The sequence below is a fragment of the Pteropus alecto genome, unplaced genomic scaffold (assembly GCF_000325575.1).
Source record: "Pteropus alecto unplaced genomic scaffold, ASM32557v1 scaffold146, whole genome shotgun sequence".
Lineage (NCBI taxonomy): Eukaryota > Metazoa > Chordata > Mammalia > Chiroptera > Pteropodidae > Pteropus > Pteropus alecto.
In genome coordinates this window covers 21,286,011-21,311,825 of record NW_006442107.1, presented here as the reverse complement: position 1 = coordinate 21,311,825, position 25,815 = coordinate 21,286,011, and the positions used below count along the sequence as shown (strand labels likewise).

General features: G+C 33.6%; 1 protein-coding gene across 5 annotated transcripts in view; it reads right to left on the bottom strand.

Moving 5' to 3' along the window:
- SS18 (SS18, nBAF chromatin remodeling complex subunit) overlaps positions 1-24,095 on the bottom strand; it is a 69,435-nt gene extending 45,340 nt beyond the window's left edge. Inside the window, exons 1-3 of one of the 5 annotated variants that reach the window (XM_025038593.1) lie at positions 24,008-24,095; positions 20,756-20,832; positions 13,949-14,033 (exon numbers count right to left, since the gene is read on the bottom strand). In XM_025038593.1, the coding sequence (XP_024894361.1) occupies positions 13,949-14,033; positions 20,756-20,832 (162 nt within the window). In that variant the 5' untranslated portion in view covers positions 24,008-24,095. Of the gene's footprint in view, positions 1-13,948; positions 14,034-20,755; positions 20,833-22,757; positions 22,777-23,409; positions 23,584-24,007 lie in introns of those variants that run through there. The other 4 variants (XM_006920017.3, XM_006920018.3, XM_015595721.2 and 1 more) reach the window with 4 other exon arrangements.
- Positions 24,096-25,815: the final 1,720 nt, after the last annotated feature.

The window sequence follows — 25,815 nt, the reverse complement described above, 5'->3', positions numbered from 1 at the left end:
AGAAGAGAAGTGATAAAATACTGCCATTTGCAACAACATGGATGGACTGCGAGATAATCATGCTAAGCGAAATAAGCCAGACAGAAAAAGTTGAAAATCATATGATATCACTAATATGTGGGATATAAACCTAAAAGCAACAAATGAACAGGACAAACAAACAGAGACTCATGGACATGGACTATAGACTAGTGGAAAGGGTCGGGGAGGAGGGGGAAGGCAGACAGGGTAAAGGGGGTTGAATATAACAAGGTAGGGGAAGGGTGAAGTGAGTAAAGGGGATCAAATATATGGTAGCCAAAAGAAACTGGACTTTGGGTGGTAAACACACAATAGAATATACGGATGTCAAATTATAATGTACATCTGAAAATTATACAATTACATTAACCAATGTTACGATAATAAACTTAATTAAAAAAAAAAAAAAAGACCAAGTCACCCAAAAAAACTGAAAAAGTAAATAAATAAAAATAAAAATGCTAAGACAAAAAAAATAAAAACAACCAACCTGGAGTACTATACTGAGAAAATATTCCCCAGATGAGCATGAAAAAATAGTTTCAGATGAAAAAAAGCTGAGAGAACTTATTACAAGTAAAGGGAATCCATCGAGCTAAAGAAAATTGACCACAGTTAAAGCACAGAACTAGAGGATTTAATAGAAAGGAATGGATTGGTAAATATGTAGATAAATATAAATTAGTACTGATATTTAAATAACAGTAACAAAGACTTATATGATTTAAACATACATAGAAGTATAAAATATATAAGACGACTAACACAAAAGACAGGATAAATAGTTAAATTATTATAAGTTTCTTGCATTTTTCAGCAAGTGTTAAATTTGACCACTTCTACCACCGCTCCTGTGCCACCATTTTGTAACAAGCCACCACCACCAATACATCTCTCATGCTGATTACTATAATAGCTTCATAACTGATTCTCTGCTTGGATCCATGCACATCTACAATAAATTTTCCACACAGTAACTAATCAGATAAGCTTGTTAAAATATATCGATCACTCTTCTGCTCAAAATCTTCCAAGAGCTTCCAATTTCAGAATAAAAACAAAAGCTCTTACAATAGCCTACAAGATCTGTCCATACAACTTCTGGACCTCATTCTGTTCCAGCCACAATCACTTTCATGTTGCACCTTAAACAAGCCGGCATGGCTATACTTCGGCACCTTCCCACTGCTTGTTTCCTCTGCCTCAAACACACTACAACTCGTCTTTGTTCAAATGTCACCTATCAATGAGATCGGCCCTGACCACTCTATTTCATGTTATAAATTCCATCCCCCACTTCCAACATTCTTAATACACCTTTTCCTGCTCTATTTTTTCTTTTTCCATAGCTCTTATCTTCTAATAAGCTATATGATTTAACTATTTATTATGCCTGCCTTGCTTGCTAGAATATAAAACCCAAGAGAGCAGGAATATTTGTCTGTTTTGTTCAGTGATGTTTCAAAATGTACTTAACTATTGCCTGTCACATATTAGGCACTTAATATTTAGTAAATAAATAAATGAACTCTCAAATTTAAATGATTTACTGTAAAATTAAAAATAATTCTGACAATAAAGTTATCTTCAATGCTTCTTTAAAATATAAAAATAACACTGTAAAATATAATTTTTAGTTTAATAATCCTTCATCTGTTTAACTGTGGTTAGTATAACTGTCATTAATACAGTTCTTCACAAGGAGGAACTAAAATGACCCACAGAAATATTTAGAAATAAGTTCTTAGTAAAAATAGGAGAGAAATATATACACTACCAATGGCTGATAGAGATAACCTCTAGAAATTCAAATAAAAGACCCCTGATTGGTCAACCAAGAATAGCAATAGCTCCAAAAGCCCCATCAGTATTATATATTTGCATTCCTAGTCCTAAGTCAGTCTCCCAAAAGTGAGTTCTATACATATCCGAAACAGTTTAGGAAGATCATCTTGATTTCTCACTCATAACCATAAATTTCTGGATGGTTGCCTTGAATTTATGCAGGCTTTCAAATTTACCAACAGATTTCCTCAATTTAATAATCTCATCATTGTCATGTCTTCTAGTCCCCCAAAATGATAGCTAATACAGAATTCAGTCCTATTATAAAACCTGACAAGATGAAATTTCATAACTAATACTTCACACTTATTTTCACAGCATGATCATTCTCCAAGTTTCCCAGGGAATCAGGCCTCAGAATGACTCTCCTACTAATAATACTCTCCCCAGTTTTAGTAATAGGATCTCATTAAATTCAATCTTTCTCTTTTACAAAACAGCAAACACTTCCACTATAATAAATCCAACAGACTACTTCAGCTCTGAAAAACTAAGTCTACCTGACCCTGATGATGTTAATCACAGTCTCTCCAGATCCACGTTAATCTTAAAAAACTAAAAGTAAATGCCTTCCGCCCAGACCAAGAAAATTCTCCGAAATGTACTCCCAAAACAAACAAACAAGTCCACTTCTTAAACACAGGGAGACAGAACTCAAAGTCTTTCTTAATATTGTAGTAACACCACGCATTAAGATCAGGAATGTATAATGGTTAACCTTGAATTTATCATCTTATTTTTTACATCTGTACCAACGTGGCTAAATTGCAAAAGTAACATGTAATCATAAAAGAAAGAAAATATTTAGGAGCCATCAATGTACAGGTGGAACCTGAAGTCAAAAGTAAAAAAAAACAGGCATATAGATGAAATCTCCCAGGAAGAATGTATATAGTAAAAAGATGGTCAAGAGCAGAACGTCATTTGATGGGCATGTTAAAGATAAGGAGCGAAATCAGCTAGGAAAAAGAAAATTATCACAGAAGTCAAAGAATAAAAGCTTCAAAGGAGAAAATATTTGACATAATCATATTCACCAAGCTGACATTATGTTTACCAAACATTTAAAACTTAAAAATTCTTAAAATGATGCCAATATTTGAGAAAAGTCCTTTTCATACTTCTAAATAAGAATGTAAACCCTTTCATTTAAAAAAAAATTGTAATAAAAAAGGTACAGAATAGTGTATGGCAAGGTTCTACTTGCACAGAAAAGGGGAAACTGTACTTATGTTGGGTTTTATTGGCATAAAAAGCAGAATATAGAGAAGGCAATAGGCTTTGTATGACTTTTTGTAGCTTTTGATGTTCTAACCATATCAAAGTATTACCTATGCTAAAAATTAAGTTAAAATGTATAAATGAAATATATTCTGCTAACCTTTAAATGTTCCACAGTGCTAAGCATATGTTCCGTCACTTCACTTAGATCACATCTGTAAACAGTTGATTCTATAATACCAAATTTTAGTCATTGAAGTACCTTAACATATGCTTTGCCAGCACAGTCACTGAACCTGAAGATAAAATTATCATTTTTACTGAAGCTTGTATACTGCAAGGCTAATCAAGTACTGCTCAAATGTTACTCAGCACATCGCGTATGGCATCACCAAAAAAATACAATTTAGAAAATGAAAAATACATAAAAACTATTTACTATAAACAATTTTTATCAATAGTCAAGACTTATCCTTTGTATACATCTGCTGAACAAAAATTATCTTTAATAAATTTAAAATTCAAGAAGTAAATCTAGATAAATTAGGGATTTTTAAAAAAATTATTCTTACAATGAACTAAGTGAAAGAAAATAAGCAATTCTAGTCAGCTTTAAGCCTTCTTTTTAAATTGAGATATACAATACATTCAATCTCAGTGAATGGCATCACTATCAGTCAAATCTCCAAACTCTTTCTTTCCCTTACTCTTCATATGTGTTCAGTAATTGAATCTTGCTAGTCTTGCTTCAAATACTCCGGAATTTGATTTCTCTTTTCATTTATACTTTCTAATTGTGTACTACTTTCATCTTCATCGTCCTCAATATTTACAGAGTACCTCCTACATGCTAGACACTGTAAACTGTTTTATTTAATCCTCATAACATAATATTACCTTTCTCATACTGTAAAAATAGTTCATGGTACACAATATTTTCCTGAAGTTTTGCATATTCTCGGAACATTACTAGATAATTCATTTAAAAAAGCACAGAAATATAAGATCCTCAGTACCTAGCTGCACATTAGAATCACCTGAGAAGCTTTTAAAATGTGCAGCCAACGTAAAAAACCACTAGATATGTAATTATCCAGGTTCTTTCCAGCTCTAAAATTTTTAATTCTGTAGAAATATGTCCAGACTATAAACCTTAAAATAAACTATTACAATAAAAGACTATTTCCACCCCAAGTTTTTCCCCCCAAAATTAAATTAATGAATAAAAACTTTTCATGATTTAAATTGTTCTCTCATAATTCTTTCCTAAACCATTGGTGCATACCACTTCATATGTTAAAACTTAGCAGACAACAAAAATAAATGAACAATAACTGATATTAGGCTAAAACTTAGAATTGCAATTTCTTCAATGTTTGAGAAGACTTGCATAGTCCTCTCTTTGTACTAATAATTGTTCCTCGCTCATGATGAAAATAATTATGTCAATAGTTTGTTGTTTCAGAAAGTAAATACCAACTACAAGAAGCAATATTCAAATGATGCCTCCAAGGTTTACCAAGGAAAATAGTGCCCTACAGATATATACTAAGGGAGCAATTCACGTTTTGAATTATATCAGCTTTTTATAAATATTCAGTCTCCTTTCATGTCACCTTTGCTGTCGGACGACATGCATATATGTATGCCTGCCTATTGAATACATTCTCTCACATTTCTAATTTACTGCTTCTCAGCTATGGGCTTAAAATTAAATAAATGTTACAATATGTACAAGTTTAAGAATAGTTTCTGTTACGAACTTAAAGAGGCATACCTCATTTTGTTGCACGTCAATTTACTGGGCTTCTCAGATATTGCATGTTTTACAAGACTCTCCAACAAGACTGAGCTGCTGAAGGCTCAGATGACGGTTAGCATTCTTTAGCAATAAAGTATTTTTTAATTAAGGTATGTACATTGTTTTTTAGACATATTGCTATTGCACACTTAGACTACAGTATAGTGTAAACATAACTTTTATAGACATTGGAAAACCAAAAGTATTTGTGTGACTTGCTTTATTGCAATATTTGCTTGATTGTGATATTCGCTTGATTGCAATATTCCCTTTATTGCGGTAGTCTGCAATTAAACCCACATTATCTCCCAGGTATGCCTGTAATGCTTCTGTAATAATACACAGGGCCCAAACTAAGAAGTAAAATGTCTATGTATTAGTGTAATGGCTTTATAAGTTATTTTTCTCCCTATATGTCTTTTTCCATTTTTTCTTGCTTTTGAATTCTTAACTTTCTTTCAAATAGGAGAAGATTCCTAGATCTAGCCTAGTTCCAAACACATGAAATACTACTATAGATACATAAATCTTTTTTAAGGATGTGAGAAAAAACTGAACACTAAACCTACATATAATTATGAGCACATTGCCAATTCCCACAACTGGTTAAATAAAGGGAAAAACTCCACTCCGGAAAACTTTAGTAAAATCATCCTAAAACATAGTTCTTTTTTCAGGGTCAAAATTTCTCAAACTACAGTTAGTAACTAGTATATTCTCCCTTTTGTGATTGATTGTATTCATTACATATTGTTAATCTAGTTTTATCAAATTCATCTTACTTCCTGTTTTACCTCCAATCCAATTGTTTTCTTTCTAGTTGATTTTTCCCACCTCTAACCCTTTTCTTTTTTGGTTCCTCTTACTATGAGAATATATTTCTATTCTTTCTAAAACTCCTCATTTGTTAACTCAGCTTCCCAAGCAACTTCACCCTCAAAATACCCATTTTTTAAAGGACATACATTTTTAAATTAAATATTAAGAGGCAAAAATTCTATTTCAAAATAAACAGATGTCAATATTTATATTCATTAGTAAAACATGATATAAAATGGTGACTCAATGGTAAATGAGTGAAATAATGGTAAATTTGTAATGAAATGAGTCTCTCTCCTTTGTGATGGTTCTTAACTGGGTGATGGTAAAATAATACAATACTTTCTCTCAATATAAATAGTAATTTTTAGTGTCTCATTTGATCTATAGGGAAAAATATAAATTCTATAATAAACATACAAAAAATTCAGTAAGGTTTGTAACTTAAGAACAGGTGAGAATTGAATAGTAAATTCTGAATTTCTATGGTAAGCTCAATTTTACCACATTGGCATCTCTAGAATTACCACCTTCCTTAGAAAGGGCAAGAGAGATGAGTAACTAAATCTCAAGATACATGATCTAACATTTTTATGTCCTTTATAAAAGCTAAAGAGATTATGGAACATATTTGAGTAAGACATTTCTACATTTTATGGAGACATATTTCAAATCAAGACAAACTGACAAAATCCACAGTCTGCATAGTATCATAAATTAGAGAATTTCAATTCTCTAATTGGCTGGGTAGAAGAGATGCAGAAGGGATGGAGAATCTCCTGAACACATTTTATAAACTACACCCCTTTCCCAACCACCCACGAGAATCTGATAAGAATCTCTAGAGAGAAATGTCCCCCTCTCTACATTTAATGTTCTGATTTGAGAATCCCTGACTAATGAGGTATTGTTACTAATGAGAACATGTTGAGAATATGTCATATCTTGCAGGTGTGCTAGAACAGAAAAAAAGGTTAAGAATCCCTGAGTTACAGGTCACCATAGTGATATAAACTAAATTCTTAACCTGCCACTTAAACCTATAGCTTATTTCCCAAATTATAAGCAAACCCACTCATTTAATGTTTTTAACTTAACATGTAGGTACAGAAATCATCCTAAACAAGATTTTAAAAAATGATAAGGCATTCATTTCCAAAATAACACAATAAAACAAATCAAGACACTAGAGCATTCGTAAATTTTAGATTCAAGTTCTGTAAAGGCTAGCCAAGTTCCACCCTGATACACAAACTGAAAAGCAAATGAGTCAAGGCTTTTATTTCTATTCCATCCTAGTAGCCACACCACTTGATAGCATAATGAACAAACTGCTTTCAGTAAGGCCTGGGTTCAAATCCCATGCTACCACTTACCAACTACAAGCCCTTAGGCACATTAATTAACCTGAGACTTGCTTTCCTCAAACACAAAAAGGAAGTAATATCTTAAAGGGTCATAAGTATAAAATAAAGTATTGAATGGACCCAATGAATAGCAGTCATTCTGTGTATGTTCTCTCTCCAAAGAAAGTCATATTTGAGAAGCCATAAAAGTAATATTCTATGGACAGCAAAACAGAATACTTAAAAGAATCCTAATTCTTAATACTTAAATTCTAATACTTAAAAGAATCACCTAGGATATTAGCAAAGTAGGACAAACAACCTTCCACTGAGGACAAGAAAAAAAGCTGGACAAAATATTTTTAAAATGTTTGAAGATATGAATGAGCAGACAAAGTAGTTAAAATCATCAGGCCAAGATCCAGGAGAAGAAAAAAATCCGAAGAGATAGGCCCAAACGTGGCTGTGAGAATGTTAGCCAATCTGGAAAACCAGTAGAGAATTTCCCAAAACTGATCAAAGATATCAATCCACAAATTTCAGAAATCACAACAAGCATCAAGCAGGATAAAAAAAATAAAAAAATAAAAAATCCAAACCTACAGATATCATAGTGAAACTGCAGATATCACAGTGAAACTTCACCTCTTTTTCAAAGCAGTCAAAGAAAATAGGTTACCTTCAAAATAGTAACACTCACACTGACAACTAAATTTTCAATATATAAATGCCAGAAAAACAACAGAATGATGAATTTAATGTGTTGACATACCAACCTAGACTCTGTCCCTGGCAAAAACATCCTTTAAGAATAATGGTGAGATAAAGGCATTTTCAAATCTCAAAAAAGAAAAAAAAGACCGAAAAAGAAAAACACAACAAATAAACCTAAAAGTACTTGTCACCGGCAAACCAGTGCCAAAAGGAAATATTAAAATATGTTCTTCAAAGAGGGAAAAAAAATGATCTCATAACAAAGGTTATAATGAAGGGAAAAATTAAAAAAATCAGAACGAGTAACAATGATGATAACTCTAATGAATACTAACTTAAAAAGGACAGTTGTGAGTCAACATCTAGAGATTTAAAATGTGTGACAACAACAGATACGTTATTGAGGAAATGAACAGAAATAAGTATCTGAAGATCCTTGAATTGTCTGGTGATGCATTTTGCAAACTGCACAGTAACCACCGAGAGAATAATAAGTATATAATTATAAGTATTTCTAAACTTGCAAAGAAAAAAATAAAAAGCAATTATAAAGACAAAAATAGAAAAAAGGAACATATAACATATGAGACAAAGTGCACTGTATGACAGTAAGTTTAAACTCAGTGATTCATTATAAATGGATTTAACATTCCAATTAAAAGATCAAGTTTGCTAGACTGCATTTTTTAAAAATCTACATGCTGTTCATAAGACTCATATCTCTAACACATGGAAATGAAAAGGTGGATATACCATACAAACACTAAAGAAAGCTGATTACACTAATATAAGTAGACATAGGGAAAAAAACATTATTAAAGATAAAAAGGGATTGTTTTATAATGACAAAAGTTACAAAAAACCAGAAAGCCATAACGTTTCTAAATATATATGCATCTACTAACATGCCTCAAAATGTAGTAAGCAAAAACTTGAAAAAGTTACAAGGAAAAAGAGTCAATCCACAATTATACTAGGATGCTTTAAACATATATCTCTCAGTAACTGACAGGACAAACAAGACATCAGAAAGGTTGAAAAAAAAATCAAACAAGATTAACACACTTGACCTAATAAACATATACAGGAGTCTGTACTCAGAAGCTAACAAATATACATTCTTTTTAAGTATACATAGAACATTTGTAAAGATTACCATATATTGTACCATAAAACAAATCTCAAAGAATTCCAAAGAAATGAAATCATGCAAAATGTTATCTAATGACATTGCAATTAAGAAAAAGAAAATGATACTTTCTATGTTTAGAAACAAAGAAATATATTTATCAACCCACGTATAAAGAAATAGCAATGGAAATTATAAAATATTCAAAACTGAAAAAATATGAATATTCTACATACCCGAACTATGATTAAAGGGAAATGTCTACCCTTAAATGCATATATCAGTATGGAAGGATGATGTAGGCTTTCACCTCAAAACTCAGAAAAAGAACAGCAAAATACACCAAAAGAAAGTAAAAGGAAATAGTAACAAGATCAGAAATTAATCATAACCAAAAACATACAAAAGAGCAATGGTTCATAAAATGTGGTTCTCAAGACTCTTTTAAGGGGTCCAAAAGCTCAAAAATATTTCCATAACAATACTAAGATGATGTTTGCCCTTTATGCTTTGTTAATTTTATAATGGTGGTGCAAAAGCAAAAAAGTAGATATCTGCTGGAACCTTAGCATGAGTCAAGGCACCAAACTCTACTATAAATTATATTATTGACTGCCACAGACTAGTAGTTAAAAAAAAGTCATTTCACTTAAGAATGTTTGTTGAAGCACTAAAATTAATTGTTGATTAAGTGCTCCATGTAAGTTAAATATTGTTTTACAAAATGAAAAAATTATAAGCATATGTTGCATATCAAAGTAAGATAAAAAGCACACTGTGATTGAGTTGCTCGCTGAGCTAGGCACTGTTTTCATGGAATGCCCTTTTTACTTAAAAGAACAGTTGCTAGATAAACTATATTTACCCAGGTTTAGATATTTGGCAGACATTTTCTTAAAAATGAACACAGCGTGGAAAACAACTAACAGCATTTGATCATTTGTCAATGATCAAATTCAACTTTTCAAGGAAGAATTGAGAACTTGGAAAACTTACATCTACTGCCTTAAGTTCCACAGTATCCCAAAACTTAAAAGACTTTACTGATGAGACTGGTGGTGATTTCAACAAATGTGGTTTTGGGTATCATATAATGAAATATGTCAATATTTGGCAGATGTGCATAACTCAGTAAACTTATATTTTCTGAATGACCAAAACTTGATGTTACAAAAGTATGCATGAGTAAAAGACTCATCTGAAATGCAAGACAGACCAATGAACTTTAATGTACCAGAGTAAGAAACATGTAATATGGTTTCAGATTTCCTACTGAAACTCACCTTTAAAAAAACACACTTGTTGAGATCCGCTGAACTATCAAGATTATCAAAAACAACCTGAAAAGGCTATTAAAACATTCTTCCCTTTCCCAACTTCATAGCTATGTGACTGGATTTTACTCTACTTCAACTAAAATATATTATGCTGGATTGAATTCAGAAGTAGATATGAGAATACAGCTGTTTCCTATTAAGTAACACATTTAAAGGAAATTTGCAAAATTATTGTGATTTATATCCCACTAAATTTGTTCTAAAAGTTATATTTTTCCTTTAAAGAATGTTATTTATATTAACATGCAATGGGTTTATTATTGTTCATTTTAAATGAATAAATATCTTAAAATTTTTCTCAATTTTTAAATTAAAACATTTAATTTAAAAACTAAGAAATTTACAAATAAATCAAATACATAGCCCATATAAAGCTATTTGGAGTCCTCAATAATTGTTAAGTGTAATGGGATTCTAAGAACAAAACTTTGAGAAATGCTGCAACTGAGAAAAAACAAAACCAAAAACTGATTCTTTGAAGATTTTTAAAAAATATGACAAACACGCAGAAAGAGTGAACAAAAAAAAAATTTTCAAAGAGAAGCACAAACTATGTTAAAAAGAGAAAAGTATATCACCACAAATCCGGAAGACATTAGAAAAATAAGATTTCATGAACTTTATGCCAATAAATTTGAAAATTTAGATAAAATGCTAAAAAGCAAAATTTACCAAAATAGACAACTCATAAAACACAGAAATATATAAACTGTCACATAACTACTAAAGAAATTAAGTAAAAGCGTTCTCACAAAGGAAAATCCAGATCCAGATTGGCTTTTCGAAAGAATTATATCAATCATTTAAGAAAGAGCAGCTCTATTATGCAAATTCTTCCAGATAAAAAGTAGCAAAATTTCCAGCTCATTTTATGAAGCTAGCATAACCTCAAAATAAAAACCAGACACAGGCATTATAAGAAAGAAAAATTAAAGGTTAATTACTCATGAACAGAATAAAAATCTTAATCAAAATTTTAACAAACTGGTAAGTTTTTTTAAAAGATCATGACAAAAAAAATTTTAAAAAGGACCATGACCAAATAGGTCATGAAAAAGTAGGTTAATCATAAGAATGCAAGATTGATTGAGCATTAAAAAGTAAACTAATATAATTCACCACATTAACAGATTAAAAAAGAAAAATATGATCATGTCATTAGATGCCATAAAAGTATTTAATAAAATTTAACATCCATTCAAGATATAAACTCTTACTTAACACAAAAGAAACACAAGGGAACTTCCTTAATCTGATAAAAGATTACCTACAAAAAAACTACAGCAAACATCATACTTAATGGTCAAATAGTGAAAGCTTTCCCTTTGTGATCAGGAACAAGATAAGGATGTCCTCTATCACCACTTCTATTCAGGAATGTACTGGAGGTCCTAGCCAGAGAAGTAAGGCAAGAGAAAGAAATAAAAAGTGTAAGGATTGGCAAGAAAGAAACAAAACCTATTATCCACAAATGATATGTTCGTGAACACAGAAAACTGAAAGTATCTACAGAAAAAATTGTCAGAAATAAGAGTTGTGAAATAAGACTGTGAAATGCAAAATCAATTACATTTCCATATAAACAGCAATCACAGTTAGAAAACTTAAAAAAAAACAAAGACTTCATTTAAAATTTCCTCAAAAAGTATGAAGTACCTAGCAGTAAGTCCAATGAAAGATGCGCAAATCCTCTGCAGAGAAAATAAAATTTCACTGATGGATATTAAAGGACTAAATAAATTGAAATATAGGCAATGAACATAATTTGGAAGACCCAATATTATAAAATGTCGATTCTCCCCAAATTGATAGAGTCAGGTAATCTCAATGAAAATTGCAGTAAGATTATGTTGGACATGTTGAAATTTAAGTGTATATGGAAAAGCAAAGCACCAATAGCCAAGATATTCTGAAAAAAAAAAAAAAAAGGAATAAAGTTCTCTAATTTGCGTCAAGATTATTTTATGACAACTGTGACAAGGCAGTGGAATTGATAAAAACAGACCAATGGAACAGAATAGAGAGATAAGACACAGACTCACACATATATGGACACCTGATATAGGATGTAAATGGCATGACAAAGTAAACATATTTTTGTTTTGTTTTTCCTATAGATAAAGTTGGGACAGAGAACTATCTATATGGAAATAAATGAAAGTGAACCTATGCCTCATGCTATTCACAAAAATAAATTCTACCTAGATGGTAACCAAGTTCATGGCAATAATCACATAAAGAATTATTTCAAATTAAAAACAAAATTTATTGATTATATATCCTTAGTGGGATATATCTTGAGGACAAGCATCTTATTAGTAGTAAACTTGGTATTGTTATATTGAAATTACTTTTTATACACAGTAGTATAGCAAATAAACAACTATAATAATGTCATTAAAGTACCAAGATTTTTAGAGTAAGACAGAAGAGATACTAATACATAAAATCAAAGCTATGTGAAAAACCTTTCCTGAAGGAAATATCACTAATCCAATATTTTATTGCTTTTTCTAAAAAATGCGTTTACTATTTCTGTCCACTGAAAATACCTAAGAAACAATGAAAACCCAGTAATAATGAATGCCCCAAACATCCAAATTATGGTCTCTAAATATCAGTTCTCACTGAAAAAGGACTGCTTGGAAAAATAGCTGGGGCAGAATCATTCTGAGGCAGAAAATATAATCGACCTGATATCTCCCCCAAATCCTGAAAGCAAGAAGCTATACAAGAATACTAGAATCATATCAGAAGGACACAGGAGCCAAATGAAGAGGCTCCCACTGACCAAAGATGAGATAATTCGTGTAGCAAAGAATAACCTCAATGGATTTAAACACATCAAAAATATAAAAATCTGTAAGTTTAGATTTTCCATTACTAAAAATGGAACAACCAAACATGTTCCTCCTGATGTGATTCAATAGGCAATACATAGCAACACCAATTAAATACTTTTATAAAACTAAATCTAACTCTAATCAAGTCTCTCCATCTAATTATCAGTTTAGAGGAAGTAAGAGATGAGATGGATAATCATGTTAAAGGACCATGAGGATACAACTAGCCAAACCCAGAATGTGAGAAATTCTGCAAAATATATGACCAAGTTTTTTCAACAAATAAATGGAGACTAGAAAAGATAAACTGATAAAGATTTAAAAAGAATCAAGATACATATCAACCAATGCAACATGTGGACTCTGTTTGGCAAACATTCACTAAAACATTGGGGTTTTTTTAGATAATCAGTGAAAATTAGAAACAGCCAAGGTATTATAAGACATTAAGAAATTTTGGTTAAATTTGTTCCATGGGATAATGGTCTTTATCTGATAAAGATATATATTGAAGTATTTTTTGTTAAACTTATAAAATGTCTAGGATTTGTTTTGAACTACTATAGATTTATTCATAAATTATTTGTGTAATTACAGATTAAAATAAATAAATAGGTAGATTGAATGGGTATGTGGGTGAATGGATGAATGGATATAATTTCCTCAAGAAAGGAAAAAAATTCTAGATGAACTAATTCAAATTAAATATGAAAGCAAAACATTTAGATCATATAAGTGAACGAATACCTTCATGTTCTCAGAGGCGGTCAGGTTTTACTAAACAAATCTCAAAAATCACTAAACAAAAATGTATTACACCATATATAACTCTATAAAGATTGTCTACTTCACACTATTTTAAAAGTACTTACTGCTGGTAAAAGAGACTGCATATTTTGATTAGAGTCTGCTATTGTAGCAAGATAGACCAAGTTTGTATGCAACATCTGCTGATACCTATTAAAAAAAAACAAATAACATTAAAAAATAATTTTCTTCCTGTTTAAATATGAATAGTATTCTAATCATTTCTCAAGTTTAATAAGATTTGTTACCTGAACATCAACAGCACTTCGTTTTTTCCTAATTCTTCTGCAAAATAATTCCAAATAATACATTCAAAGATAAACTCCGAGGTATGACCATGTGCTAGATATTGTTATAGTTAGGTTTATATACTTATATATTTCCTTTAATCCTCAAACCAATACTATTAGGTAAAACTTCTTGTTTTCTCCATTTTACAGATGAGGAAGCGGGTTTAGATAGGTTAGTAACTTGTACAGGATTACACAGCTTCATAAATGGAGTAACCGAGATATGTGCTGGTTCCCATATAGTACATATGCTTTTTAAAAAGAAGTCTAGAATGAAGGAATTCAATGCAACCGATATGCTTATTACCTCCTCTCTGCCATTTTCATATTGCCAAAAACCTCAAACCCACGAACAGTCAACTTGCTCTGCTAAAATGTCAGAAAGGAGGTGGGAATCATTTTTTTCCTTCAAACTCCTACAGTAGTGACCAACAATTTAAGCCTACTGTGGTTATACCTCGTCTATTAGGACTCAGCATATAGAGAGACGACAAATAGGTGTCTCCAATTACAACAAGAACAATAAACTATACATGTAAGTATGTCTATATATATACATGTATGTGTATGCATATATGCACACACACATATATACGTATACACATGCTAACACACAGAGATTCAGGAAATAATAGGATACCAACACCATGAAGGATTAACTTTAAAAAATAAAGCAGATTCTCATTATTGCAGTGAAGTGGTTAAACATGTTTATAGTGATCTTGCTTATGAATTAGTTTTGCTAAACCTCTCTTCATAATTTTAAAAATTAGCTAAGACAATACCAGATTAAAATTAGTAGTGGTCAAATTACTAGTGTATGTAAACCCTCAACACTTAAATCTTGCATCAAACTGTTAGGCTATTTTAGAATTTCATTTACTAAGAAATATTAAATATAAATTAATAAAAATAAATCAAAAGAACTTTATTCAGCTAAATAAAGTCATCTAATATACATCCCAGATGAAGTAATTTTCTAAAACAAACACCATAAAAGGAACCTTAGTAAATTCTTTGCTGCATTATGTTTTTCCTATTAGAAAAAGCTGGTTTTACTACTCTTTTTTTTTTTAAGGCACGGCAACCCTTGGTTGACCTCGTAGATTGCAAGGACCTTGTCAGCTTACAATCTCTTATTTTTTATTTTTTACACCTACAGCACCTGGTCTTCCTAGGTGGTCTCCCATCCAAGTACTAACTGGGCCAGACTCTGTTTAGCTTCTGAGATCAGACAGGATTGGGCTTGTTATCTTTTCTTATCAGATAGAAACCTTAAAGTTTCCTCACTAATAAGCTTATGTTCTTTTGATTATGTTTTCCAGATTTTTTCAGGTATAACTGATATACAAAGAACCATACATATTTACTGTGTACAATTTAATGAGTTTGGACATATATAAACACCCATGATAGCATTAGCACAAAGTAATAGACATCCAGCACTTTCCAGTTTCCGTTTTCTTTTGTTTTTTTTTTTAAAAAGTCTATGATCTTAATGCTCCTCCTCACATATCTACTATGTTGTTACTCAATCAGACTTGACATATTGTTTGTTACAGTGATCCTTTTATAAACAAGGACTAAGAATTATTATATTGTACTGAATTATACATAATGGTGTTGAAATTCTTCAAATAGCACTAACAGGCACCAGTAGCTAAAACTATTTCATTATTTCTATACAGCAGCAGTCCCCAACCTTTTTGGCACCAGGGACCAACGCTCCTATGAGAATCTAATGCCTGATGATCTGAGGTGGAGCTGAGGCGGTGATGCTAGCAGCCCTGGGGAGTGGCTGCAGATACAGATGCAGCTTTGCTAGTTTGCCTGTCACTCACCTCACCTCCTGCTGTGCGGCCAGGTTCCTAACAGGCCATGGACCAGTACCAATCCACAGCCCAAGGATTCCTGCTATAGAGGTAGTGGAGAGAATTTAAGATACAGGGTTCTACGATCTTGCTGTTTTTTAAAACCAATCAGCCATTTTAACAAAAACATATAACCCATTTCAAAGTCTTCTAAGTTTTCCTTCTCTTCTTAGTATTAGTATGGTCGTACTATTCTATACTCAGATATAACATTTGCCGACCACCCTATCAAAAATAAAAATACCAAACCTAATTAAGACACTATGGCTTACTCATGACCCTTTAAGAAAAATTTTTAGTTATGCCAATTAATATTTAATAAGCCAATGTTAAAATATTATTAAATCTAATCTGCCCCACTCTTAAGGCCTAATTTGTAAAATAATGGGAGTCAGAGTGATGTCAAAGCCCTTTGCAGTTCTAAACATCTACAAATACAGCACTTTTTTGAGTACTTTAATTTTAAGCCATCTCCCCAAACATCTTAACTTTTTAAGTTTGAAACAATTTCAAACTTAGTTTCAAGAATATAAAAAAACACCCAAATCATTCTCCCACACTCCCCAATCATTAGCATTTTACCACATTTGTCTTATTCCATCATAAACACATATACTAACATACACATCCATGCAAGCACACACTTTTCTCCAAAATCATCTGAGTCGGTTACAGACATAATACCCCATTACTACTAATACTTCAATGTCAATATCCCCAAATACCACCTGTACAACCATCAAAATGAAAAAATTAATATTGATATAGTATTACCACCTAGACCACAGAACCCATTCAAATTTCTCCAATTGTTCCAATAACCTCAAATCTCTTTACCTAATGTAAGGTAGTCAGTAAAAATAATCATTTTTAACTAGTGTTTTCTAACGTCAGTGGTTTTTATTTTGTGTAAAACGAAGTTATTTTTATAGCACAAGCTTATTCAAGGCTCAAAGATGAATATTAATGAAAATACTATATACCCATATTTTTATAAGTTTGTGTATATTGTATATGTCACCTAAAAGTAAATAAGCAAATATTCTAGAAAAATCTGGCTTTAGCTGAGATTACTGAATTGATAATGAAAAGTAGATTCTTCTACAAATATTAAAGAAACATCTTCCTGAGAAACCTGTTTATTGTATAAATAGTATTACATTTGTCAGTGAAAGTTAACTTTACTAATGTATTGATTTCTCAAATAGTCTACATTAATAAAATAAAATCAAGTCTATAAGCTAAGAGCAGATATAAAACAAATTCAACATTTTATGTTTGATGATTCCAAAACATCCATCATTATTAACCTATTAAATGAGAGGTAGTTCACTTCCCAAAGATTCCATTAAGAGCCACTATATCAACTACATTGAGTAATGTAAAATAACCACTATTAAATTTATTGATATAAATTAAAAAATGAATCCAGTCAGATTTCATTTAAAAAAAACTTTACCTAAAAGCTATAATGATTGTATTTATAAGACAAGAATACAATTTATAGAATAAAAGCTATCTCTTAACTAGGGATTTAAAACTATACTGCTTTATATTATGATGAATACAAACTTTTTGCTTGAGAACTGTTGAAAGCACACTCTGAAACAGTTGCATTCAACTTCAAATACAAAAAATAAAGGCTGATTTAAGCAAACATATAGATTTAGAAAATGCTCAAACCAAGAACCACAAAAGAGCATACATTTCCACATACATGTTACAATTTAAAGGGAAGTACATGTGAACTCCACAACTGATTCACTGACTTATATGAGTGTAATATATGAGGGTGTACATGCAGATAAGAACATAGAAAACAATATATACAAAGATGTCACCAGTGAAAAATGTTTGGATGGCGAGATTACAGTGTTCATTATCTCATTTTTACATGTCTGTTTTCAAATTTTCTATATTCATATTCTGCTTCATAAAAAGAAACTAATTTTCAATTAAAAAAAGTTTCAGGCAAAGTGATCTCATCTTAAGGAATTAATTAAAATTGAACTATTAATTCTCAGATGGCTGTCATTTACTGACATTTCTCTTTATTTTCCTTTTACTTCTATGACATGAAAGAAAAACATTTATTAAGGCTGAGAGGAAAAATTGTCTCTTCAGTCACAAACCAATCCTGACAACTTGAGAAAAGAAAGAATAACTAAAGAACTCTAAGAATGAAGTGAAATCTATTAGAAAGCGCAGAATTTAAGATTCTATCTGAATCAATTTAAGCCTCATTTGTACCAAATATGTGAGAGAATGAAATCTATTTTAATATGCAGAAAATGGGGGAAATGATCATACATAGAAAAAAGTCTGAGAATATAAAGAATAAAACAGTATAAACTTCCGTTGACTCAAGTTGGAAAAGTTGCTTGTAGATCTGTGTATTTCCTACCTGTGCCAGGTACTGCTGGGTCCCTAATGAGCCAGTCCTATGCCACAAAACCACCTGGTTCTATCTAGGGGTTTAAAAGCTACAGGTGAAAATAATTTTAATCAGAACCTCTAAACTTTTACCATCATATAGGTGACTTGAGATAGTGATCTCTTTACTACTGATGAGTCTCCTTGGTCAAACTAACGAAGTTTTTTACAGTTAATTTAAACACTTAATTTTTTAAAAGAATATTTTCAAATATAAAGACTAAGATTCATCGAAGAAACAATATACATAAAAAAATGAAAATGGTCATATAAAATGAAAAATGTGCTATATGAAAATAAAATATCCTAGCACTCAGATCTGAGTTTCTAAATATCATTCTCCAAAAAACAAAAAGAACAAACGAACCAGGGCTTGAAGAAACAGAAGATTCCAAAATGAGGCAGGAAAAAGTGTAAGCCTAGAACGTTTTGTGGTGCAAGAAAATAAGAAAAGTCTCAAAAAATAATGGAGACATTACCAAAAAGCCAGCTTGAGGGGCTCCCAGTGGCCAACATCAGAAACAATTTGAGAAAGAAAATAACAGAGTAACAAATTATAACCTAGAGAATATAAAAAGATCCCCTAAGTCCATTCAGATATAAATAAATGAATGAATAAATGGGGGCAAAGAATAGAAAATTTCTTTCCTATAGTAGGACTGCAAATAAATGTAGAAGGAATGGTAGATTTAGTTACCACTTGGCAACCACAACTGAAACAGCAATAACTGTTTCAGTCAAGAACCATTTGGTGGATGCTAAAATCATATGTGAAGGTATAAGGAACAGCAAATGTGTATCTCGAGGCATCTCTCCAATAAAATACATAAGAATTATAAAGAAAAAAATAGTAACTTTACAGTAGAGAAACTGGCACGCACCATGTTAACTAAGTGACTGAAGTTATCAAATACTGGACAAATAGTGGGACAAATCATACAGCTACTTGATGATGCACTGAGAAAGACACAACATCACATCTGCAATACTTCTGCCAAAAGTGCATAATGGAAATCTAATTGAGGGGAAACACTAGTCAAGTACAAAATGAGAGACATGCCACAAAATAACCGCTCTGTACTCTTCAACAATGTCAACATCATGAAAGATAACAGAAAAAATGAAGATCAGTTCGAGATTAAAGTATACTCAACACACGACAACTAAATGCAATACCTGATATACTTGAGAACAGAGCAGTGAGATTAAAAGCAATTAAAAGACAGATGTGCCCCAAAATGATGGTGAGAATAAAATATTCTAAAACAGTGCTGTCCAAACAGTAACCACTAGACACAGTGAAATATGACTAGTCCAAAATGATGTTATTATTAGAATAAGAGGCACGATGGATTTCAAAGACTTAGTATGAAACAAAAGAATGTAAACTATCTCATTAATATTTTATATTGATTACATATTAAAGTGATATTACTTTGGAAATAAGTTAAAATATATTATTAAAATTAATTTCTTCTGTTTCTTTTTATTTGTTTAATGTATCTACTAGCAAATGTAAAACTATGTATGTGGCTCACAATATATTTCTACAGAACGATGCTGTCCTAGACTTTTGATACAATATTCAACTTGTTCCACTCCATCAGATTCCACTAAGGGATCCTGTTTTCTTCAGACATATCATTTCAAATTAATAATTCTCTATTAGATATGAGCTTTGTTTTCTCAATGACATATATGGATGTAACTAAATTTCCTACGTATGTGAAGATCTAACTTTTCCGCAAATCAGACTATACAGAATTCAAAGTCATTATTTTATAATGCAGGATAGGAAGTATAAGGAAAAATTAATACACACTCCATCCCAGAGAATAAATTTTTCTTTTCTAAAAATCAAGAAGTCATACAATAAAGTGCACGCTAATGTACATAGTAGCATTATTCCTAATAGCAAAGAAGTGAAAACAACCCAAATGTCCATCACTGATGGATAAAGTGTGGCGTAGCTACAGAATGGAAGATTATTAGCAGTAAAAACAAAGTACTGATACATGCTTCAACATAGATAAATCTTGAAAATATGCAAAGTAAAAGAAGTCAGTCAAAAAAGACCACATTTTCTTTTGGGGATAATGAAAATGTTCTGAAATTGAAGTGATGGTAGTACAACTCTATGAATATCCCAAAATCCTTGAATTATACACTTTAAAATGGGTGAATTGTATAGTAGTGAATTATATCTAAATAAAGCTGTTATTAAAAAGTAAAAAGTTAACCGATACAAAAAATAAAAATAAATTAATATCAATCTTACTGAGAACACTCTGTGGTTTTTCCTTTATTCTGATAGTCCATTATACACTGAATAAGATGGTTATTTTCATCCAACATCTGAAATAAAATTAGAAAAGTTTATTATAAACCTAGTGTAACAAGTAAAATTTTTAAAAATCCTGCAGATTTCTAGAAACGTTTATACAGAAACTGAATCCACCATCTTTTAAATCTTATTTTACACCTCTGGAATAATGTCATGTTTAATTAATTATTTTTAATAACTATTCCAATTATTCTCCGAGTTATTACCTATAGTCCTGAAGGAAAAATTTGGAGTTTCTTTTGTATTCAAACACTTGATTATCCCTGCTATATGTAATAGAAGCTTTAGTCTGTTAAGACCAAAAGTTGAGTCTAAGTTGGCTGTGTATCATTCTAATGCTAATAGTAAAGAAAAATTGTCCTTATCCAGAATGAAGTAAATACATGAAAAACTTCAGCTCAGGAGGCTTGAGGAAACAGCTGGCTAGTTTTCAAGTTTTATACAGTATGGTTTTGTGATTCTTCAAGTACTGAATGTCAAATACAATAACTTCTATGTATGTATAATATTTATTGCAGACTTTATGAGTTTACCTTATAATTAACTTATTCCAAAAGTTTAAAAACAAAAACATCCATTTATCACATATCATCTGATAACAATTTAAAGCAATTCACCTAGGAAAAGTGGCATTGAGGAAAGAGTACTGATGTAGCAATTAAAAGGCCAGTTACTTTTAGTGCCAGCTTTGCTACCCTATGCAAACCACTTTAAGATTTCAGGGGCTCAGATTTATCTGTAAGATCAAGCCGCAGAAGTAGTTGTTCCTCCTGGTCCTGCCCCACCCTTCCAGGATTTAATGAAAGCATGAAGCAGAATACCATAATCATCCTATCTTAGTAATTTAGTTAGGTACCTTTATGTAAACATCAAGACAATAATAAAAGCCAGTTTTTGGACAGACAGTGTGAGTGGTGAACAAGCCTTAGTTTCTGAGTGCAACAGTTTTTCTAATTTGATGTGATTGCATATGAATCATAATCTTCACTTGCTGAAAAAAAGATTAACATGCACTTCCAGAAAGAGCAGTTATTTTTTAACTACTGGATGCCCAAAAATTTGTCCTTAAAATGCATTAGTCCGATGTAACGATTTCACAACAACACATCTTCTCAGTAGATTCCTCAGCCTAACAAACTTCATCGTTAGAATATCTGTCTCATATCTAAAATCAATCCCTCCCACTGTAGAATGAGGCACTTAATTTGGAATCCATTTTCCCTTCTCATCTGAGGATGAAAGCTAATTGTTCAGCATCTCCTGAATTAATCACCCATGAGAAATATCTTAAGAGGCATGAAAAACCCTATAGAAAAAAAAAAACTCAGGATTTTTCTACAGCCAAAAAATAAAAAGTGAATCCCACACCCACTCCTCCACCTCCACCACAAATATGTTTTGCGGGTGTGTAGCTGGAGCAGTTTGTCAGGCTGCAGACTTAGCCCTATGCACTATATGAAAACACTGCATACTCAGGCACTGCCAGGCCGGTTTGTTCATAAAATAAGGCAAGTTAAGCAAGCAAATGTCAAATGCCACACTACAAAGAAACTGACAGTAAACAGAAGCTGGTTAACGTAATCTATTGGGCATTCAATAGTGCCCATGAGTAGTACTTAGAGTTGACTTCAATTTTCATCCCTGCTCCAGTGCATAAAACAAAACCGAAATATTTAAGGTAAACTGCGAAATTTAGCAAGTAACTTTTGAAGTCTGAGTAAAATTCAGAATGCTGCATTCCTCGTAGGGAGCAAGGTGTGGAGGACAATAAAGAAGCTTTGTACTAACTGGTAGTAACAGCAAGGAGAGACATCATTGCCCTCTAAAAGGGACGCACTTTCCGTGTATTTATCACGACTTCTGCAATTAGTCACAATTATCAGACTGTCTCCACCACTAGACTGTAAGCTCCACAAAGGCAGGGACCATAGCTCACCATTGTAGCCTCAGTCTGGACGCAGAGCTCAATGAATAATTACTGCAGAAGTAAATGGATATGGGGTGAATCCGGGATGGAGAAGGGGACTCCAAGGGTAACCCCAAAATCCACAGGACTCTCGCTCTCTTGCCCTTCTGATTCTACTAAGGCCCCCTGCAGCGTTCCCCAAGTTCTCCTGCGAGCTCCTCAACTCTGCCGGAGTTTGCAGCGCAGCGGAAGGCGGCGAACCTGAGATCGGGTCTGCACCAAGCAGCCACAGCGCGCTGGGCGGGGCGACACCAAAGTAACTCCGGAGCGACGCGCGGGGCCGCGGAGGGCGCCGGCTCCGACAAACAGCCCTTCCTCGCGCTGTCGCCACCACCGGGCGCACGCGCCCCGCCGCCCCATCCCTAGAGAAATCCAGCGGCGGTTACTTGAGCTTTTGTGCCTAAAGGAAAAAGCCCCAACGCGCGAAGGACTTGATGAGGGAACTAGTTCGCCGTCTTCCGCCACTCAGGCACAGCCACTCAGGCACAGCTCGGGTCCCCACACACCACCGCCTCCCAGCAGGCCCGCCTCCGCCCCTGGCCCGACCGACTCTCGGCCCGGCCCCAAGGGTCTCTCCCGAAGGCGAAATGGGCCTGGCATCCCTGTCTCCGCGAGGTTTCACCTTCTGAATCGCGGCGGGAGTGATCTCCCCCTTGCCTCGCTGCCTCGGGGCCGCGAACGCCACAGACATGTTGCCGCCGTCACCACTATCAGCAAGTCCGGAGCGCTCCGGGTGAACAGCAAACTGGGGGAAAGACGCCGGCCTCTCGGGCTGAACCACCTCGGGAAAGCAGGGAGGGGGGATGCTCCAAGGCCGAACAAACAGCGGACCAGCCTGGCCTAAAGAAGGAACTCTGGCCCGTACTCGTCCTCTTTTGGCATATTATTTGAAAATCAGAGCCCCCGTGGAATTCCCTGTTCTAGGTCGACCTCTCGTCCCTCAGCCTCTCCTTTCTTGGCCCTACCCCCGTCCCTTTGTGCTAATGGTAAGGCCGCGCCCAGTCCTCCCTCCGCTTCAGCGATTCAGGAAATGGTCCCGCCGCCGCGGGAGAGGGAGAGGCTGGGGCAGCCCCTGTCACAGGAAATGCGAGCGGCCCGAGCCGGCCCGCCCCTTTCACGCGGGTGCAACTTGTCTCCCCCCCGGCGCGCTAAGCGTCCCTTCAACTGCGTTTTGGAGCTCTGCTCTTGACCTAGGTCAGTTTTTCCAACTTTATCCTCACCTCTTCTGAGAACTAGCCGCCCTGTGTCGTCCGCGCACACTAGAGAGGGGAGGAGGAAGGTCGGGACCTGGGAATCCGTGCAAAGCCCTAGAGCATCTACCGAGATGAGGCAGAGGTGGAAGGACTAGGTGAGCGTGGATTCGCTGGTTTAAATGGCTCGGCTACGCCCCAAATGCGCACTTCTGAGTCCATAGTTTCGCACGCACACCCAGTCGTCCCTAACAATTGGAAAGTGAGCCTAACCCAAAATCGGGAAACGAAGTCTGTGTTCAGTACTCAGGGGCAGTTGGCCAACTTGGCTAGAGAGCCAGATAAGAGGAGTTCGCCTCTTGGGACAAATCCGTAGTAGAAATGTGTGGTCAATTTCGTCTGACTTGGATCTTTGCAATTAAGTTTTGAAATAGGGCACCCACACTCTTTGCTTTTCCAGTTACATACTTAGAGCCTTGTAAATTAGGCCCAAGCTGCCAGGCTCGAAATCAGTGTGAGGAAAAAAAAGAATCAAAGCTCTCAAATTATGTAAAGAACATGGCATGGGCAAACGTGGGTAATGTGTCGATGCTGTGTTTTAAAAATTATCTTGTAAATTTAGATTTTCATATAATAAAGGAAAAATGTATATAAAATGTCACCCAACATTAATAGGCTCAAAATCAATCCCTCAGTTTATTTATAAATAAACTGGAAAAAAATTTAAAAATGCATATTGTAAAATTTTTTGTTTCAAATAAATGTTCTTCATGAAAAGGTCATTAGTTTCATTCATTCCGCACATCAGGATGCATTCTATGTTCTAGGCTTCATGCTAGGCACCTATATACAACTCTGAACAAGCTGGACATTGGACATGCTCTCAAGGAACATATTCTGATAGGGCTGACAGATTAGAACCAAGTAAACAAATATATATATAAAGTTCTAAAAAAGACTAGGAAACAAGGGACTGAGTGACAGGGGCACTCAAATGAGTTAGGATGGGAAGTTTTTTGTTATATTTAAATAGAGACCTAATGAAAAAAATCAAGCCATACTAAGAATAAAAGGAAGAGAATTTATACTCCTAATAGTAGTTATTCTTATGAATTATTGTCTTTCACTAAGCCTTGAAAGAGAACTCTAGTATAATTAGATTTAATGTAATCACATCAAATTGGAAAAACTATTGCACTCAGAAACTAAGTCTTGTCCACCACTCGCATTGTCTGTCCAACACCTGGCTTTTGTCATTGTCTTGATGTTTACGTAAAGGTACCTTAGTAGTTAAGAACGATATTTCAGTAGGAAAAATGAAAAACAGTCCTACTGCCCCAGTTCTATCTGCTTGGCAGACTGCAATGAACTCTTAAAGAGCAACATGAACCAGTAGGAACAGTTGCCTGAATTTCTATAGCCCAACAAAAAAATATTTTTTTAAATGCCAAGGGGCCTTCTATTCCAAGGAGGTACCCAGGAAGTACCTTTTTTGTTTAAATTACAGCTCCCTAAAATAGAAAAGGAAATCAACTAAAAATAGATAACAGGTCAGCCCAAGGTGTTTGTTTATTCCTTCAGAGTAGCAGAGTAGGGCCTAGGGTACTGATGGGCTCCAGGCATGGATAACCAGTCTTTTCTGTCATACCATGTTTGCCATAAAAATACCATTATTTTCTATGTGATCATCACATGAAATTGATTGGGAAGCACTAGAGTAAAGGTCCAGCCAAAAAGACAAATCATCTCCCTAAGAAAAGACACTTTAAAGGGACCCTACTTTACTCTCAAGCCTCCTTGGTAAATACAGCTTAACTAAGAACAGAGATCCAGGAATA